The 20,317-nt window shown below is 42.7% G+C and overlaps 1 protein-coding gene across 1 annotated transcript in view; it reads right to left on the bottom strand.

Moving 5' to 3' along the window:
• Positions 1-3,027: 3,027 nt before the first annotated feature.
• Positions 3,028-20,317, bottom strand: part of TCF25 (transcription factor 25) — an 848,985-nt gene continuing 831,695 nt past the window's right edge. The window contains exon 18 of the mRNA XM_044081728.1: positions 3,028-5,492. Within this exon, the coding sequence (XP_043937663.1) occupies positions 5,301-5,492 (192 nt within the window). The 3' untranslated portion in view covers positions 3,028-5,300. The remainder of the gene's footprint in view (positions 5,493-20,317) is intronic.

Raw genomic sequence — 20,317 nt, 5'->3', positions numbered from 1 at the left:
CTACTTTTGTTTGTTGTTCTACAAGGAAGTCAGTTACTTGCAAATTAAAGGGTTTAAGAATATTTGTCTCCTAGCATTACTATATTTCCCTGTTGTTTGTACCAAGTTATTTGAATACCATCTCCAAATTTCTTTAGAGGAGGGAGGGGAGTTATACAATAGCATCTTGGGGTGATAAACATGCTCTCTAGTATATTTTAATGTAAAATAGTTCCTCTGTCTATTTTAACTGATTGTTGTACAAGGATATAACTTTTTAACTGTGTGGAATTTTAAGTTTTCAGGACAGTCACTCTTGTCAAGCTATTTTGTGCTATTGCACAGTTTGGCAAATAAACAGGTACTAATATTATACAATACCTCAAGAGTTCTGGCGCCGGAATGAGTCCAGATGATCAGCAGCACAGCATTTTATAAATATGTATACTGATTTCCAAGCAACACAGACTCAAAAATGTTCACAACAGGAATGATTTTAGTGGCAACTTCACAGATCCATATGCTTATACTAGGCTTGCAGTCCAGGGATCACTGGGAAGCCTATTCCAAATTTTCAGTTGTCTCATAGCACTGTCTGCTCAAGGTCACACAGCAAATGAGGCCTGAGGGAATCAAACCCTGTACCAAAGGAACTTCAGCTTAACCTCTGCACCATCTGCTGAAGAGCTGAAATACAAATATATTCAACCAAAAATGCTACACCACTCATTTTAGCTGATAGCAAGCTTGACGCTTCCTAAAAATATTTTTATGAATAACCATTTTGGTGGCAACTTTCAAGAATTGAAAAACACATATATAACCATTAATATTCCCACATTTCTCCCCATTTTTAAGTTGATAGTATGCTTGTTGCCTTTAACTAGGTTTCTATGACCATTTTTGTGCGTGTTTTATTTATATTTTAATATGCATTTGTATCCATGCAGTGTCTTACTTTTGTATACTGCATCTGCGTATTAACTCAAGCCAAACAATACCTGGTAGCATCTTTCTACTGCATTTGTGTGGTACTAATTCGACTCCTATGTTAGGGGGCTGTGACTATTTTCTGTTATTAAGGGGAGTTTTTTGCTTTCTATTATTCACTTCTTATCTCTTAAAACACAGTTTCATTTCCTGTATGCGAGAATTACTTTTTCACTTTCATCAGTGTTCTTTTTTTTTTTTTACCTTTTTGGATGCCTTTTACTGTTGATGATCAGGTATTTTAATGCTTTATTATAGTACATTGTGTTTAGGTTGTACTATATATCCTTTTTTTCCTGTTTCCTTTATTACTTCTTAGCACCCTTAGCACTACATTTGAGGTGGGTAAATTTATCAATACAATTTTTTTTCTGCTAAATTACTTTAAGAGAGTAGTTGGTTGTTAGATTTTGAAATATGCGAGGAAGTAGAGATTGGTGTCTCACAATCTGAGGTCTAGGTGTCTACTATAAGATTTCTGCCATGCATGAAACACGATGCAGAGGCAAATAGTGATCTGATTGTTTTTCTTTGCCATATCTGTATCTGTATGTTGTTGTTCCTTCGGCTTTTCCCGGTTAGGGGTCACCACAGCGGAACTCCCGTCCGCTAAGGATTGGCAGTAGGTTTTCATGGTGCCGAGGTGCCAGCTCGATGCCCAACCTTCAACAAAGGCACGCCCATTCACGCATGTCTTTCGAACGCCACTCGACCACGGGGAGGACATGCAGACTCCACACCGAAGGTCCTCCAGCAGAGAATCGAATGGGAGAACCTTTTGCTGTGAGGCGACAATGCTACCACTGCACCACCGTGGTTGTATGTATCTACATCTGCATGTGTGTCAAATACTTCTAGTACATGAATACAAAAGAACAGATAGTTGTATCATAATTAAACAGCTTCATACAGCATTTAAACATTTTTTATAGGTCAGACAGAACATTCTCTACTTATCAGCATGGAGAAGCAGTGCTAACAGAAATTCTACTGGAGGGGTATACAATGAGCATGCCAATTGATCGTCCAATCAATATACCAATATTTGAATATCAAATTAGTTTCTTTACTCAAGGGTGTATGTTTCAGGTTCTTTGAGTTTTTGACAAAGTTAAAATATGTATGAAGGGGCCAGAACAAGGCTTACTTTTTAACTTTTAAAATGAATGAAGGAGAGGTTTTGCAGTGGCGTGCATTTTCTGGATTACAGGATGTATGAGACTTGTCTGGCATTATTAACTGTAATGGACAGGTAAGTGACATGTAAAATTCTTTTGAGATATGTAGGATCAGTCTGGCCATACTTCATTCTTGTGGCATATGCTGGCTCTTCATTGCAGAATTTTCCATATACAACATACTGCCGCGGTGGTACAGCGGTTGCGTTGTTGCCTCACAGCAAGAGGTTTTCCCGTTCCATTCTCAGCTAGTGTGCGGGGAGTGCCTTCAGTGTGGAATCTGCATGTCCTCCCCGCAGTCGAGTGGCCACCGAAAGACATGCGTAAATGGGCGTGCCTTCGCTGAAAGCTGGGCATCTGGCTGGCAATTCTGCACCATAAAAATCTACTGCCAATCATTAGCGGACCGGAGTTCCGCTGTGGCGACCCCTTACCGGGAAAAGCAGAAAAGACAAACAACATACTGTTAAGAAATATTCTACCTGCTTCCTTCAAGATGACATCATCAACTTTAATAAGCCTAAATAAGAATCAAACAAGCGAACCCCATTGTCTTAACAGGAATTAAAGAGAAACTGTTCCAAATCCTGTCTTGATTATTATTATATAAAACAGGCCAGACTGCGGGAGTTTAGTACATATCAGCTCTTTTTAAACTAAGGTAATTAACCTGAATAACATACTTAAATGCATCAAACAGTAGGAGAAATGACCACTTTTTTTGTTTCATGGTTTCTTCTTTGAAGGGAAGAAAGATCCCCCCTGAAGGCCAACCACAGTACTTGCAAACAGCATTCATTTCCTAAGTGCTGTCTTTTGGGGGAGAACCACAGAATTCAAAATCACATCTGCATGCTTTGAATCAGGCTGAGAAGACAACTCACTGTGAGACTATAAATTTTTTTTTTCCACAAAATACATCTGGTATACTTATATTCTCTTCATACACTTTTGCAGACACTGGCACAGGTTCTTGCACATCAGATTTAACCATAAACATCTGTTGGTCAAGTTAAGATACCAACATCAGTCACTGCTGTGATAAAGGAGTTTCTTGAACTACTAATGTTCTTTGCAGGAAGTCTGTAGTCAAAGCCTAGATGAATTCATGACTGAAAACCAGTACAGCTGTGGCAGTGGTAGAATGAACCGTTCTTTAAAAAGACTCGAGTAAGATGCCTCTTAGGATTTTATCATATCATGTACTCCACATCTGTCTGCTGAACCTCCTGTACTTGCAGAATCACCTTATTTACTTGCATTTGGTGTCTGGGTAAGTGGGGTTGTCTACTCACACTTTTCAACCACAACCAGGGTTAGCAAGGAGCAAAGACGTACATTCAAATGATTAACAATTCTAAGTACAATATATCAATGGTAGCACAATTACAGTAAGAAAATAGAGATGCAAATATTTAACAGTTAAACCAAGGAAATAAAGTATTAACTAATACTACACAGTATTTACATTACTGCTTAACTTATTTGCATTATTCAGTTATCCATTATCCCTGAAACATTTGCATGTGGATTCATTGGTAAGGTGAAGCCTTTAATTTTTGATTCTTCAGTGGGAAACCAACATAAAAATGGCCTTTTTCATTTAAAGAAGGGTGCACATCACTTGTTGCTTTGTGACGGTCTTTATTGACCCTGCCCAGGGAACCGATAATGTTGAAGCCCTTTCCTCAACAGAAATGAGTAAGGACTTAGCTAAGTTTATTCTTCTTCTCAGCATCTCTCTCTCTCCCTCAACAAATATTTTGCAATTTCTCTCATCTATTTGTACTCAAGTAATTTACCTTGCTTATAATGATGCATTATTTTTTGTACGTTTCTCAAGCCTCTTCCATTTTCTTTTGCCTCCTAAGTCTGTTGACTGCTAAATTTTGAACAGTTTTCAGTGCTATGGTCGGGCCCTAAACAAAACAACTTGTGTAGAAATGCATAAAGGATATTTGTCCATCAGTAACACATTTATTCACTGACAAGGGAGGATAATGCTAATGTTTCATAACAAAAGGTTACGCCAGTACCATGTGACTAATATGTAGATAACCAGATCTAAATGCAGCCAAGCACATCAGTTACTCAGTGGGGAGAAAAAATGAAGAATATATGGCTGCTTCCTTCGACTTACATAAGTACTTTCCTGGGCATGAAAACAGAATCAGCCTTTGCAGGCATGGAAGATCCTTTGGAAGAAGTTGATGGAGCACCCAAACACAGGCTAGTAAATTAATTTATTTTCTGTTACAACCACCCTCCCCAAAGTAGGAGCTGCCTTTTCAGGATGCAATTTCCATACATCTCCAACTGCAAGCACAGCAAGGAGTGGACAACCTGTCTGCATGAATTCACTCAGCTCACATCACCAAGAAGGATATACTTAGCAGACTTGGACATGTGTCTGCAAATCCACAATAATTTCTGGTAGTGGGCTTGGGAACAGCTGATTATGTAGCACTTTTCTCTCAAGTGACTGGCGGTTTGTTTCTACTGATAAATACACTTACAAATGAGACACAAATGCCCATCAGTGCAATTCTGTAGGTCCAGCATGATGCCTCTGAGTTAGTGCTGCCTTAAAGAAACCATTAACTAGTGAATAATACAGACGGGTCAAATAGCATCATTCTGGTACAGACGCAACATTAGGTAAATTTAAAGGAAGCAAAGGCTAGTGAGCAAGCAGGAGGCCAAGCTGAATGAAATTTCAAACAGATGTACTGTCATATGGTAAAGTAACCAAAATAGGCATAAATTAGAAGGATATGCCATCTTGTCCTGCAAGCATATCTTGTTTGTATTTCTCATCTGGATAAATCCCTGAGAACAAACCCTTTCAGTGTTCAGAAAACTTACATTTTGCAATTAAAAGTCTTTCATCAGTTGCTTCAAGCACTCCCCCCAAAAAAAAAAAAAAATCTTCAAAAATACTTTTCAGAGGAGAGAGATTACCGGAAAAATAATGGATACATCCTGTCAAACTTTATCTGCTTAGTTATTAAGGCACTGTGTACTTTATATGCTGCAGTTTTTTTCCAAACCATGAAATCCTCTTCAAATAACATCAGTTGGGGACACAGTGCACACCATATGCAAAAATTTAAATGAAGCAAATTAATGCTTCGAACTAAAAAAATATCAGTTTTAGTCCCATTCTTCTTCATCTTCATCTGGATTATCTTCCCGAGGTGGTTCCTGAAATTGGATATTGGCAAGCATGTCCCTCATTGCAGCCATAAGTCTGTTTACACCTTGGTTCAGTTCCCTCCTAGCACCACCTAATGCATCATCACCTGCTGCTGCCTCTTCTTCTTCAAGCCTAGGCAGTGGTGCTGCCTGAAAATACAAAACGTACAAAATCAACACAGAAAAAATACTTTGAAGCATACATTACATTGCGCAGTATTCAGTACATATAATCATTTTAATTGGAATCCATAAGATACAAAAACTTGCAAAGATCACACTAGTCTGTGCATAAAGTGTGCCCTATACAAAGATTTACTGTGCACCTCATACTGATAGCCATAAAAAAGCATTCCATACTACAAGCCACCAAGCATACACCATCACAGAAACAAAGCTTATCCAATGTAATAGTTATGTTAAATAACTTCCATGAATTGTAAATACGTGCATATTGTGAAAACCAGCACCTGCACCAAGGATATTCACACCACCAGGCTATTTGCCCAACACAATGCGTCTGAAATTCTCCAGATGCAACACTAGGTAAGACTGCAATCCAAATTGTAGCTTGCTACAGATCCCCCACCATGCTCCAAGATTCTCACTACACCTTTCTAAACATACTGGAAAATATTAAGATACAACCAAACACCCTAATACTGGGTGATTTCAACTACCCTGCCATTAACTGGGAAAACTACTCATGTACCAACACCTTTGCCCAACGGTTCTTGGAATTCATAAATTCCAATGCCCTGGATCAACTAATCCATAGTCCCACCAGGGGCTCCAATATCCTAGACCTGGTCATAACCAACATGGGAAATCGATGCTCCACACCTATGGTCACCCCCTCGTTGGTCAGGTCTGACCATAAGCTAATCACTCTTAACATCCACATCTCACCCCCCCCTCCCAGTAAGGAAACCTCCTTAAAAAACTTCTCCAAAGCCAACTTCATGCTACTCAAGTCAAAAGTGACAAACTTCATGACACCCATGCAGACAAGAACTGAAAGTTCAACTGTTGAGTCCTACACTAAGGCACTGTACGAGCACATCCACAAATGCATGAATCATGCCATCCCAAATAGAACCAAGATGCTCTCCTCCAAAAAAAGGAAGCCATTTGGTGGTCCCCTGCCATAAACAATCTTTACAACAGAAGGAAGAAACTGTTGCAGAAAAGAAGAAAATCCCAAGATGCAAAAAACTCCCTCACCAGCCTCAGTAAGAAGCTGAGATCCCTCATAAAATCCTCCAAAGCTAGTTATGAAAATAAAATTGCCAAAGATTCCAAAGACAACCACAAGGCATTCTATAAATATGTCAATAATCTAAATGGCAATGCTCAGATCTGCTCTGAGCTACAACAGATTGGCATTAAATATACTGATCCCAAGGATATTGCCAATATCCTGACAGATCAATTCAGTGCCAACTTCACCCCCCTCTCACCCCCTAAATGGCCCATCTCAATACCGGAAGATTGCCAAATTCCGGTAATAACGGCCACACAGGTAAAAAATGCACTCTCCAAAGCCAAGAATACAGCATCCATGGGACCAGATGACATCCCGGGCTGTGTATTACATGAACTACAAAATGAACTGGCACCTCACCTAAGTGTCATGTTTAATCGTAGCCTCACCTCAGGCTTCGTGCCCACTGAGTGGTGCACAGCTACAGTTATCCCACTCCACAAGGGGGGATCCACCTTGGATCCCGGGAACTACCGTCCCATCAGTCTGATGAGCCTGATCTGCAAGGCCATGGAACGTATAAACAAAGACATTGGCAACCTTCAAACACTGGATCCCACCCAGTTTGGGTTTGTGAAGGGCCGATCTTGTCTCCTGAACCTGATTGACTTCTTAGAATCAGTCTACAGAGCTGTGGATGAGGGTAAGGTGGTCCACACAGCCTATCTGGACCTTGCCAAGGCCTTTGACACCATCCTCCACTCTAGAATCATAGACAGACTAAGCTGGGCATTAATCCCTATATCACCCGATGGGTTGCCAACTGGCTTACTGACAAAATCCACACTGTAAAAGTGGCGGACTCCAAATCCAGCTCCAGACAAGTGACAAGTGAGTACTTCAGGGTTCAGTCCTCGGACCACTCTTGTTTGGCATCTACTTGTCTGAAGCACAGGTCAACACTAAGGGACTCTGGCTAACAAAGTTCGCAGATGACTGCAAAGTGGGAGCCATTACTGAATCCACAAATGATGTGGATACTCTACAATAGGGCCTTACAGAAACAGATGCTTGGTGCCAGAGCCATAGGCTCAAGCTCAATGCCAAGAAATGTAGAGTTATCCCCTTTGGGAAAAAACATGTACCCGTGAATTACCAGATAGGTGGCAGTACACTAAACACCGAAAGTGCGATAAGAGACTTAGGGACACAGGTGGACAATTGTCTCACCTTCGATAACCACATCGCCACAAGAGTCAGGAAATCCTTCTATTTGGCACACCTCATCACGAAGGGCTTTTCATCCAGAAAAAAGGAGGTCATTGCCCCACTGTATTCATCCCTCATTAGACCCATTATAGAATACATCGCCCCGTTTGGTATGTACCTCTCAAGACATCTGCAACAACTGGAAAGGCTACAGAAATACCTCACTAAAAGAATCACAGGCCTAAAGCAGATGCCCTATGCTGACCACCTTAAAAAACTCCAGCTATACTCTGTCGCATATCGTCTACTCAGAGGCGATCTCTGCTTAACATATAAGGCCATGTCAAATCCAGAGCTATTGGTCATGCTACACTTAAAGAAATCCCAATCCCTCAGAGCCACATGCTCCAGGGATCTAAACCTTGTCATCACAATAAACAAAACATGATGGAGGGATAGGTTCCTGACCCAGAGACTTCCCAGACTCTGGAATAGACTTGCCCATACATGTCAAGCACAGCGCCTCTTTTGCCCTCTTCAAAAAGAACCTTGACAACTGGATGGGAGAATGGAAAATTCACCCCGGGGATCACATCAGTCACCCTGCTAGATAGGGTCCAGGGAAGTAAATAGCGTGGGAAGAAACAGCCAGGGAATTGTTATGGCTAGGCTTGTACAGGCCCTAGGGCCACTAGCCTAGTACCAACCTATGAAGCTATGACCCTATGCTCTATGTTGCATAAAACTAATTGTAATATAATAAGCCATGGCACACACTGTATGCTATGATGTACATGCACAATTATCTATGTAAGATCATGCAGTTTGCCTGTAATGTTAACAGTACTTAGCTCTCTAGAAAACCAAACTTCTTTCTTATAATGGGATGCTTCATATAGCTCAGAGTCTACAGTAGCCCTACACAAAACCTTATAATAAAGGTTATATAAAAGTTAGAGATGTGTACTGCTTCTTGCCTTCCAAGAATGTTATTACAGCATTCACTATCATGAGGATTAAATAGATGCCTCAGACAGTTAAGCAAGTACTCAGATCATCAGTTGTAAAGGAAGCTGATCATTTTCAGACCAAATGAAGAACCTCTTTGGAATAGTATCATGAAAGTCTAGTAGAGCGCTTTTTGGCATCTTCAAGAATCCTAGAGATTACTCTAGAGAGGAACAGTGGAACATTTTTTTCTTTTTGTCAGGTTTACAGGATCATCAACCCCTTCCTGCACACATCTGGCCCATCCACCCCCTCCACCTGAGTGACAGCCACAGTACATTCACTCCTTAACTGTTGGGCTTTATTAGACCATCTGTCCTCGAACTGAAAGTGAGAGATGGGAGCTAGGTAGCGGGCTCGGTTGCAAATCCTGCAGACTGTCTTAACTCCTACCCACTGGTGGCCTATATGCCCTGCCACCAGCAGGCACATGCATGCTATCACACATGCTGATCAGGAGTACATTTTTTGCTTTAAGGTTCCCTGCTGTGGGAGATGCACCCACACTCCTACACGGGTCACCAATGCATGGACCTCAGCCACCACCATCCCCCAGAATAGATAAACTGGCATGGGCCACTCTCTCTCATTCTCCATTGCCTGGGTCCCTACTGCAGCTATGCTTCTAGTGGAAGAAATGGTCATTTGGAATTATATAATCATCTGAAATTAGCAAAATGCTCAGCTATTAATATGGTCCTAGAACAGGACTTTCTCTAGAGCTTACTTTCATCTCTACTACTATATTTACAGGTCACTTTGGGGACTCACTATGTGCAATGTACATTGCCAAACTGTGGCACTCTACTCCCTTTGACATCTCATTTGAAAAACTTAAACATTGCCAACAAAAGTAGGAAAAAAAACTACTCGACTACACAGTCTTGATCTTACACTAAATTGGAATAAAAAAGGGAGAATCTTGCCATATTATACACATTTTTTATAACACCCTCATAGCATTTATACCAACTAATTTACCTTTATTCAGACCTTCTCTTCTTACATCCCCCTCCTTATACTTCTCCATTTATTTGCCATCCATCCCACTTTGATTTCCAAACCTATATCCTTTTTGCACCAACCTCGCATATGAATGACAACTTTCTATTCATACAGCACTCTTCAGTTCACAAGCATATATTGTTTACAGTTCTGCATAAAAACATATTAATGTATACACTGGCAAAAGAAATTATGCTGAGTGTTGCACTATGGTACATAATAATGACCAGATATGTGGCCTGCTTATTACCTCTACTAAAAAAAAAAAAAAAACACTTTAACTGGAAGTCTCCCCTCTAGGGGCAAATTACTCAGCTGGACTAATGAACCCAAACATACATACATACAAACGACCGAAAATTTTACATTACCAGCAGCATTTTGGACTTAAGGATGACCATGGTTGAAATCAGTGAGAGCTACAATAGGTCAGCACCCCCCAGATAACACAACTTTTTCAGGAAGAGGAATAAGGACTAAGAAACAAACAGAACTTGCGTCCCATCCCTGTCTTGGCCAAATGCACTGTTCTTTCTTCCAAGATGGACTTAGACTGTACCAGCAATTACTCCACCAACTGACGACCAAGTGGCCACAGCACAAATGTCGACAATAAAGACATTTTTTGTAGTAAGCACTATAAGCAGCCACATCCCTGTGCAGAGAACTTTAAAAGGAGGATTATGCAAAAGGCTGTTTACCACCTGATAGCAAAAGACAATGCAATCAATCTAACTGGGGAGGGTTTTCTTAGCAAATGCCAATTCTTCCCTTGAAGAGCACGGCATAATTACCTTTTTCTAAAAATGCCATCATATCTGCCAAGTTCTACAAGTGGTATGACGTACAAGAATGTACATGAACACTGTACCCTTGAACTTGTAGTTTAAATGCCAACAGCTTAACTACTTTGCTGAAATGAACGTCAAGCAACTAAAATTTCATCGAAGTGGAGCTTTGGCAGAACGGAGTCACTCTTCTGGAGTTTAGTGAACTGTAAATTCAATAAATTAAATCAGACCCATATATGGGTCTACTTCAAAATAACGAAAACCCATAAGAATGAATCAAACATTACCGGATGACTTAGCAGAAACTGCAAAAGATCATAAATTTAAATCTTCTAATCTCACATAACTGAAAAGAAGTTAGATGTGTAGTCAGTCACAGCACTAAAAAACTAGATATAAACATGCCATAATCTTCAAGGTAGTACAATCTCAGAGTTGTAATATTTAATTTGCAGGAGATATAGGGGGCAGAGCCCCTCACATGGGGGGGGGTGTAGGATGCTTGCCACCTTGCTAAAATGAAGGAAAAACACAACTGCAGTATTTTGCTTACCACAACAGTCCCATTTCATTTAATTACTGAGGCTATGCACACTTCAGTGCAAACTGGTCTGTGAGGTACGTTTCTAATATAAAGACGTGATGTGGGAATGGAACAGAGTGTATGAGTTTACAGTAATGTTTCTTCAAGTTCATGTAGAATTACGGGATGTGCCTCTACTGGGATGTTGTGATTGCAGTTTAGGGCGAGTTATTTAAACCACTAGTGTATCAGAAGTTTTTTTTTTATTTTTATAAGATGATAACTTGAAGGACTGGTAAGAGACATATGGGGAGCAATTTTCAGTTATGTGAGATGCAAAGTTTTAAATATATGATCTTTTGCAGTTTTGGCTAAGTCATCTTGGTAATGTGTGATTCATTCTTATGGGTTTTCATCCTTCTGAAGCAGACCCGTGTGTGTACACACACACACACACACACACACACACACACACACACACACACACATACATACATACATATATATATATATATATATATATATATATATATATATATATATGTGTGTGTGTGTGTGTGTGTGTATATCGACAGATTAGGTGTACACACATTATACATATACATATATATAAATATATAGACATATTACATATATATCTATATAGATATATGGGTCCCTATCAGTTGATCCAGTTTTCAGAAACTCAAAGCTCATATGGTTGAGGCCATATGATAGAGTTTTTGAAAACTCAAAGCTTTTAAATGGAGACTGTGGTACAGTGCAGATTGGGACATTTACCCTTTTCCCTCACTGTACTGCAATGTTGGAGTTGGTATGTATAATTTACAAGGGGTGTGGGGGGAAAGGGGGCTTCCCCCCTGCAAAAATGTAAAAAAGGTAGATTTTTGTGGGGAGGGGGGGTTGTATTTTATTTTTGCTGTTTGAGTTTTCAGAAACTTGATCATATGGTCTCACAACTGTATGAATTTTGAGTTTCTGAAAATTCTATCATCCAACATAAACCATAATTACATATATCTATATCAATATTTTATATATATATATATACATATATATATATATATATATATATATATATATATATATATATATATATATATATATATATATATATATATGTGTATGTATATATATGCATGTAAAAAGATAAAGGCAGGTAAAAGAGGTGACATCAAATTGTGGTGTAACTAATGACAGAAAAAAGGCTGATAATGCAAAGGAATAGAAAACTTAAGAAGTGGAGGTCTGGAGATAAGATGGTCTGGAGAGATTAGGGAAAACAGAGATGAACCGTCTGGAGAGACAGATAAAACGATGTGCAAAAGAGGATCAACAGAACTGTAAGAGATTAACAAATCACATGTAAGACAACAGGTCATCTTTTTTTTTTAATTGCTCCATAAAAGGCAAGATTTATAACCTAAATGATTCATATGCACTCCCTTTAAACGACACAGAGACCGTCTATCTTAGGTGAGTTAGATTCTACTGAGACCTCAGGTAAGGATGAGGTAACAAACATATGAAAATGCTTTAACCCACCCACTTTGATTAGTAGATATATTATTTTTGCTCAAAGCACGTCTTAAATATCACATGACTGTAAAACTGCCTTGGTTAGACACTTTTTTTAAAGAAAAGGATAATGAGACACTCAGCTTGGCGTCAAACAGAGAAGTTTAGGGAAACCCTGGTGATACAAAGTTCTTTGATAAGACTTCTGTTTAATGGTCATCTATGTGCTTATCTTAAAGACTGCAGTTTATTCATATATAATCATTTTTAGAATAACTGAATGTAACATTAAAGTAGATGCAAACTACATTGATTTAAATTTTGCCTTTGTCAGAGTGGACCACAAAATACTTGTCAACAAATTAAATAAACTTGACATTTTTGCCTGAATAATAGGGCAAACTGAAAAATGTTTTTAAGTTACACGGTATTGCAGGTCACTTTTAAAAATTGTTTGTGACAGGTCACAAGAGTCCCCCCTGGTTTCAGTCTTTTACCCATACCCTTTTGGCCTGTATATGTTTAACAAAGATCCCACGAGTTACTTTTATTGCTTCTAAATAGAAGATGGAAAGCTTGGAGAATACAACACTGATTAAGACAACCTAAGTTTACAGAAATGCCTTTGATATATTGCTAGATGGGCAGAGGATAACTTTTAGTTATGTACTTACCATAACTTTAGATGTATGGGATCCATCTCGCCTACATTCTGTACTGATGGGTTTGGAGCCGATCCTCGGCTCCGACTCGGCACGCTATACTATAGAACGAAGTCTCTTATTGGCCGAGCTATCCCACATCCCAGGATGCACCACCACTGCTTCCCCAGATCTTGTTTGTCCGCACACATGCACACACACATAGACTGCTGATATAATATTGCCAGGTGTTTCAAGATGAAACAGCTAAACTCGAACCGTCCGGTCTCTTCTGATCTCCAAGGCAGGGGGAAGGAGGGTGGGTTATTAGGAATGTAGGAGAGATGGATCCCATACATCTAAAGTTATGGTAAGTACATAACTAAAAGATGTTATGTGATCCTATCTCGCCTACATTCTGTACTGATGGGACAGCATCCCTAGCACCTGATTCCTGGGTGGCTCACTGGAAAACACTCCTAAGAACTGTGGAACCGAAGGAAGCTCGCCCCCGAGATGCCACGTCCAATTTGTAATGAGAAATGAAGGTGTGAGGAGAAGACCACGAGCAGCACAAATGTCACTAATGGCAAGCTTAGAATGAAAAGCTGTCGAAGTAGCCATAGCCCTGGTAGAATGAGCTTTCACTGTAGTTGTAAGCTCTTTATTAGAAATGAAGTAAGTATGACTGATACAGTCTCTGATCCACTTGGCAATAGTGACTTTCGTGAAGGCTTTGCCCAATTTATTGTCCGAAAAGGACACAAACAACTGATCTGTTTTCCGTGTTTGGTGCGTCCTATCCAAATAGAAGCGCAATTTTCTGTGAACATCCAAGGTGTGAAAGATGTATTCCGCTCTATTCGAGTACTTTGGGAAGAAAACTGGAAGTTCCAATGACTGTTGCAGACAAAAACTAGAACAAACCTTAGGAACAAAGGATGGATTCGGTCTGAGGGATACTCTATCCTTGTGAAAAACCAGGTATGGTGGTTTGACACATAGGGCTTGAAGTTCCGAAACTCTTCTGGCTGATGTAATTGCAACTAAGAAAGCAGTCTTCCAAGAAAGAAATTTCAAGTCACAAGTTGCTGCCGGTTCAAAGGGGGAAGAGGTCAAAGCACCTAACACAACATTAAGGTCCCACGGTGGAGCAGGATGAGATATCGGGGGCCGAAGCAGCCCAGCACCTTTCATGAAGGCTTTACACAACTTGTTGCTCATCAAAGGTGGTTCTATGCTCTCATGAAAATTGGAAATAGCTGCCAATTGAACCTTGATGGTAGAGACCGAAGAACCTTGATTGAACAGAGAAGCTAAAAACTTCAGAACCTCTGACACCGGGACAGTTATGGGATCTAATCCCCGGAGTTGGGCCCAAATAGCAAATCTCTTCCATTTGCTGTTATACATTTTCTTAGTAGAAGTCTTATGGGCCGAGGACAAGATATGTATGACTTCCGGGTCCAAAGCATGGTTCCTGACTATGGTCGGAAGAGGAGGAGCCAAGCTGTTAACCGCAACGAGTGGAGGGACTGATGAAGCTGTCCCGACTGATGGGTCAAGAGATACGGAACTTGGTCCAGGAACCATGGACCGTCCAGTGCATATTTCCGAAGAAAGGGAAACCAGACTTGACGAGGCCAGTATGGGGCAACTAAAATCATTTTGCTCTCCAAGCGAATCGCCTTCTGGATCACCTTGGGAAGAAGGGGAACCGGTGGAAAGGCTATAGCAGGCCGGTGGGCCAAGCTTGGACTAGGGCGTCCTTGGGAATCTCCCCCGGAACTGGGGTGAGAGAGAAGAACTGTTGGCATTTCGTGTTGAGGAGGGGTTGCGAAAAGGTCACAACAAGGAGTTCCCCATCTTCTGAAAATCTGAGTTGCCACTCTGTCATTCAGAGACCACTCGTGAGGGGAGAGAATAGTTCTGCTCAGTCTGTCGGCTATTACATTGGATCTCCCAGGAATGTGTGTTGCTACCAGAAAACGTTTGGTTGCAATCACCCAATCCCATACTTTCATGGCCTCTCTGCAAAGGGGGTAGGATCTGGTCCCTCCCTGCTTGTTCAGGTACCAGACTACTGACATGTTGTTGGACTGAATGGCAATCATGCCCGGGGGGAGGTAATTGTGTAGTGCTTGCAGAGATAGAAGCACTGCTCTCATTTCTAGTATGTTGATGTGGAGGAGACACTCGTCGGAATGCCACTTGCCCTGGACTGACCTGCCCAGGTAATGTCCCCCCCACCCCGTCTGGGAGGCATCCGTAGTCAATGTGGCCACTGGAGGTGGTGGAACAAAGGGTCGCCCCTGATCCAGGTTGGAGGAAAGAAGCCACCAACGAAGGTCCTGTTTGCATGTCTCTGTGATCAGAATGAGGTGACTGAGAGGGAGATCCTGATAAGACCACTGGACTGACAGGAGCCACTGGAGAATCCTCATATGTAATCCTGCCAAGGGGACTAGGAGAATGGTGGCCGACATGGAACCTAACAGTTGTAGGACCATCCTGGCTGGGGCTCGGCGTTTGAGAAGCAAGGCTCGAACTTGAGACTGTAATGTTTCTATCCTCTCTATAGGAAGATAGACCCGCATTTGCTTCGAGTCTATCTCTACTCCGATAAACCGTATGCGCTGAGATAGCAGCAACACAGACTTTGCCCAATTGAAGGTGATTCCTAGGGAGTTGCCTAGAGATATAGTGGCTGCTAGGTTTTGTAAGAGTAGACGCCTGGAGGTGGCATTTAGGAGCCAGTCGTCTAGGTATGGAAACACCTGGAATCCTAGACTTCTCAGGTGAGCAGTCACCACCGCCAAACATTTGGTGAACACCCTGGGGGCTGTGGTGAGACCAAAGGGCAGTGCACGGAACTGAAAATGACTGTCTCCCAGGCTGAAGCGCAAGTGTCTCCTGGACGCCTGATCTATCAGGATGTGATAATAGGCGTCCTTGAGATCTATGGAGCACATCCAAACACCTTTCTCCAGCAGCGGGAGAATGGATTGCAAGGTGACCATCCGGAACTTGGACTTCTTGACTGATCGATTTAGCTTGCTGAGATCCAAAATGGGCCTCAAGTCCCCGGTCTTTTTTGGCACCAAAAAGAATCTTGAGTAAGTCCCTAATCCGGTCTGGCCTACGGGGACCGGTTGGATGACTCCTTTTTGAAGCAGCTTTGAGATTTCGATGGCTGCAAGATCCCGTTGACTGGGTGGTGGGTATGGGATTTTTCGGGATGGTGGGGGGGGGGTTGAGAAAAGGGGATGGTGTAACCTCCGGTGATGATTCGGAGCACCCATCGGTCCTGAGTGATATTCTCCCAGGCCTTTAGGTGCTTCGAAAAACAACCCCCGACTGGCTCTGGAGCTGCACAGTCGGGCAATCCTTCAGGGATGCTGGAAGGTTGAGGAGCCACGAAAGGACTCGTGGTCTCCAGTGTTGCGGGGGCCTCCGCCGCCTCTGGGACGGCATCTTCCTGAAAAATTTCCCCCTCCTCTGCCTCTAGTAGGGGGATCGCCATGCTGTGAGGAGTAAGTATTTTGAGATTTATGGAACCACATTTTCCCCCCTCTTCTAGCCTTGGGATAAGGCCTGAAGGGAGTGGAAAACCGTGCCCCTACGGCAGTCAAAGTCTTACCCTCTTGTTCACAGCGAGTCAAGGTGTCCTTTACCTTGGGTCCAAACAAAGAGGACCCATCAAAGGGAGCGTCGGCAAAGGAAGACTTGAAGGCTTCCGCAAAATGACACAGGCGAAGCCAGGCTTGTCTCCGTAGAGCAACACCTGTTCCCGCCGCTCTACTCGCCCCCTCGGCTGCATACGAAATGAGCCTCATGGACGAGTTCGATATCGATGATAGGGTAGCCAACTGAGAGCTAACTGTCTGGGCCAACTGCTCAAGTAGGTTACCAGAGAGGGTATCTGAAAGTTCCTTGACCAGATCCCTCTGAAGTCTGGTGAAGTGCGTCAGATAATTCAGAGACCTTAAAGTAAAGGCTGCTGAAGTAAGGGTGCGCTTCCCGTACCGATCCATGCTCCTGGACTCTTTATTAGGAGGATGTACGGACGTCGAAGCCTCTGCCACATCTTGTTGAGTAGCAGATGCCACCACCAGGGCATCTACAGCCACACCTTTGGAGAGGAAATCCTTTTCGAGGGGGGACTGAAAGAAATTTATTAGGGCGAGCTGGCACCGGTTCCACAGAATCCGGGTGCTCCCACGCCCTTCGAGAGATCAAATCCAGAATCTCATCGAAGGGCGGAGACACCCAGGAGGCGGAGGGCTGAGCCCTGAAGGCCTTGAGGAATACCGACTCCTCAGCGGAAGGGGGTTTGGACTGCCAGTCGCCTCGTTGCTTCAGGATTTCCAAAATGTCCGCAAAGGAGACATCATCCGAGGACGACTTGGGGGACCCCTCCGCATCATCAAGGTCGGTGTCCGAGGTGAGAGACTCATCAGGGGAGTCGACATGCTTCCTCTTGCACGGTCTCTTCCTTGGAGGTTCCTCCGAAGACGCTTCTGATGGACCTTCAGGAAGGGGGTGAACCCCCAATGGGGGTGACCTCAGGCCCCAGGGCTCCGCTGTCTTGAGACAGGGGGACTACAAAGGAACCAGTCTCCGTGCCAAGGGAAGGTGCCGGTGAGACGGTGGAGGTGGCCAAAGAAGATTTGGCCAAAGCACTCCTCATGGCCCTGAAGGCCGGACCCCCAGAGTCCTGGGAAGGTCTGATCCCCGAGGCCACAACAGTAGACGGCACTCCCGCAGCCGATGCACCAAGAGGGAGGCTCAGAACCAAAAACATCAGTCCCGAAGCGTCACCCCCGGGGCCGACAGAGGAGGTCCGTGTACCGAACTCTGACCCGAAGGTCGGGGTTGGAGTAAGGGTCGGAGCCGACCCGAAAACCTCCATCGGCTCCACTAGCACCGACTCCAACGGTGCCGAGGCTGTTGGAGGAGGAACCAAGACAACAAGGTGGGCAATCGGCTCCGGAGCCGACTGGGCTGGAGCCGAAACCAACTTTTGGAAGACTGGAGACTGAAACAGCCTTTGAAGTACCCTGTCAATGTCCGAATCCGACATCCTCGAAGACCGAGAAGAGATCGAACGAGTTCGAGTCAACTTCTCCACCGGTTCCGAAGGACTGGGGGACCGGCTCCGAATCGTCTCGATAAATATCGGTGCCGAGGGAGACTCCACAGCCATTGCAATTTCCCTCGGAGCCGAAGTGGACTTCGGCACCGAAGGGGAAGAGTCTGAGCGGGCAACTCTCATCGGCTCCGAAGACAGTGGAGCCGATGAAGGTGACCCGCCTCTCGAAGCTCTAGCCGTTGGCTCCGAAGCCAGAGGAGTCGAGGTTGGAGGCATCGAGGCAGACCGTTCCACCCTTGGCTCCGTAGTCCGTGGAGCCGATGGAGAAGCCTGCAGAGATTTCTTTGTGGCCGGTTCCGACGGGCTGGTCGGAGCAGACTATTTCTTTTTCTTCTAAGGTGAAGAGGAAGAAGATAAAGCCTCCTCAAAAGAAGGTGTAATAAGCCCTTTTAGAATCAATTTGTTTTTCCTCTCTTGGAGGACCCGGGAGGAAAAAGCGTGACAAACGCTGCATGACTCCTGAAGATGTTTAGGGCCTAAACAATACACACAAAGAGTGATCGTCCGTTATGGACATTTTGTAACTGCATTTAGAGCATTTTTTGAACCCAGATGGTCTGTGCTCTTTAGACATGTTGACACACAATCACTACACAAAAAAGAAACTTTAGTCACAAAATTTTCTTAAAGATGATGAGAATTAGGGCAAGACCCCTCCTAACATAAAACGGGATACTTGACCAAATAATAATACTACCACAAGACTCGCACTAAGTATTTCAATCACGCGCGAGGGCAAGGCCCCTCTAACTTAAACGGGATCCTTTCCCTCAAATTAAAAATAAATTTTACCACAAAATTTAACTCAAACTCAGTCACACAACAACGATAGCTGTTAAAACAGCTTTTGGGTCGATTATCAAAAAATTCCTGACAGAAATTTCTAAAGAAATAAGCACTTAGCTCAGCCAAGTCCGAGACCATGTCTTTGCTTGTAAAGTGGCAAACGAGATCTGGGGAAGCAGTGGTGGTGCATCCTGGGATGTGGGATAGCTCAGCCAATAAGAGACTTCGTTCTATAGTATAGCGTGCCGAGTCGGAGCCGAGGATCGGCTCCGAACCCATCAGTACAGAATGTAGGTGAGATAGGATCACATAACATCAACAGTTAGAAATATCCTGTAAAACTAAGTGCATGCATTTCTGCTGGCTGGAAGCTCCGCATCAACAAAAGATAACTGGAAAGGAGATTGAACATGTCAAACTATATAAGGATGTAGGAGTGTTTGTGGATAATAACAATGTTTAAGGATCACTTTGATCTAGTGACTAAAGAATGCAGCAAGATCACAGAACAAGTAATGAAATGTATTAAATCTACAAATGAGAATCTGCTAAGAATTGCACACCTTTCTTTAGTAAGAACCAAAACAGAGTATGGCAGCATACTTCAGTGTCCATTTACAAACAGAAGGACTAGCTGAGGTTGGAGATTATATATGGACAGGAGACACTGAAATACAGGGATAAATGAAGCAATACGCGAAAGCTTCTCTGTCATTTATAGGCAGACGAGAGGTGACAATATAGGTCTCCAAAGCACTGACAGATGTCTTTATCTGGGAATGCTTAAGATGTGATTCACCAACACTGTTGCAATCTTATCATCAGAAAAACAGAACCACTGAATGGTTCACCACAAAGAACAGAGGATGACTGAAACCATCTTCCATATTTAATATAAAGCCTGTGAAAAGCTGACTTCTTTTAAGGCTGCCCTGCGTAATTTTATTTTGTGAATCACTGCTATAGATTCTAAGCAAGCAAAAAAGCCATGATGCCTGTGTTGCCCTGTACTGCATTAGAATGCACAATTCAGTGCGTCACACTCCTAATAGACTTCAATTCCAGGAGAAATCTGGAAGAGTGGCTCAGAGACTACCACCAAATTCACCTCCTCTAAGATGGAGATGGTTGCACATAG

This window comes from Protopterus annectens, chromosome 8.part1, assembly GCF_019279795.1.
Source record: "Protopterus annectens isolate FY-2018-M chromosome 8.part1, PAN1.0, whole genome shotgun sequence".
Taxonomy (NCBI): domain Eukaryota; kingdom Metazoa; phylum Chordata; order Ceratodontiformes; family Protopteridae; genus Protopterus; species Protopterus annectens.
This window is presented reverse-complemented; position numbering and strand designations above follow the sequence as displayed.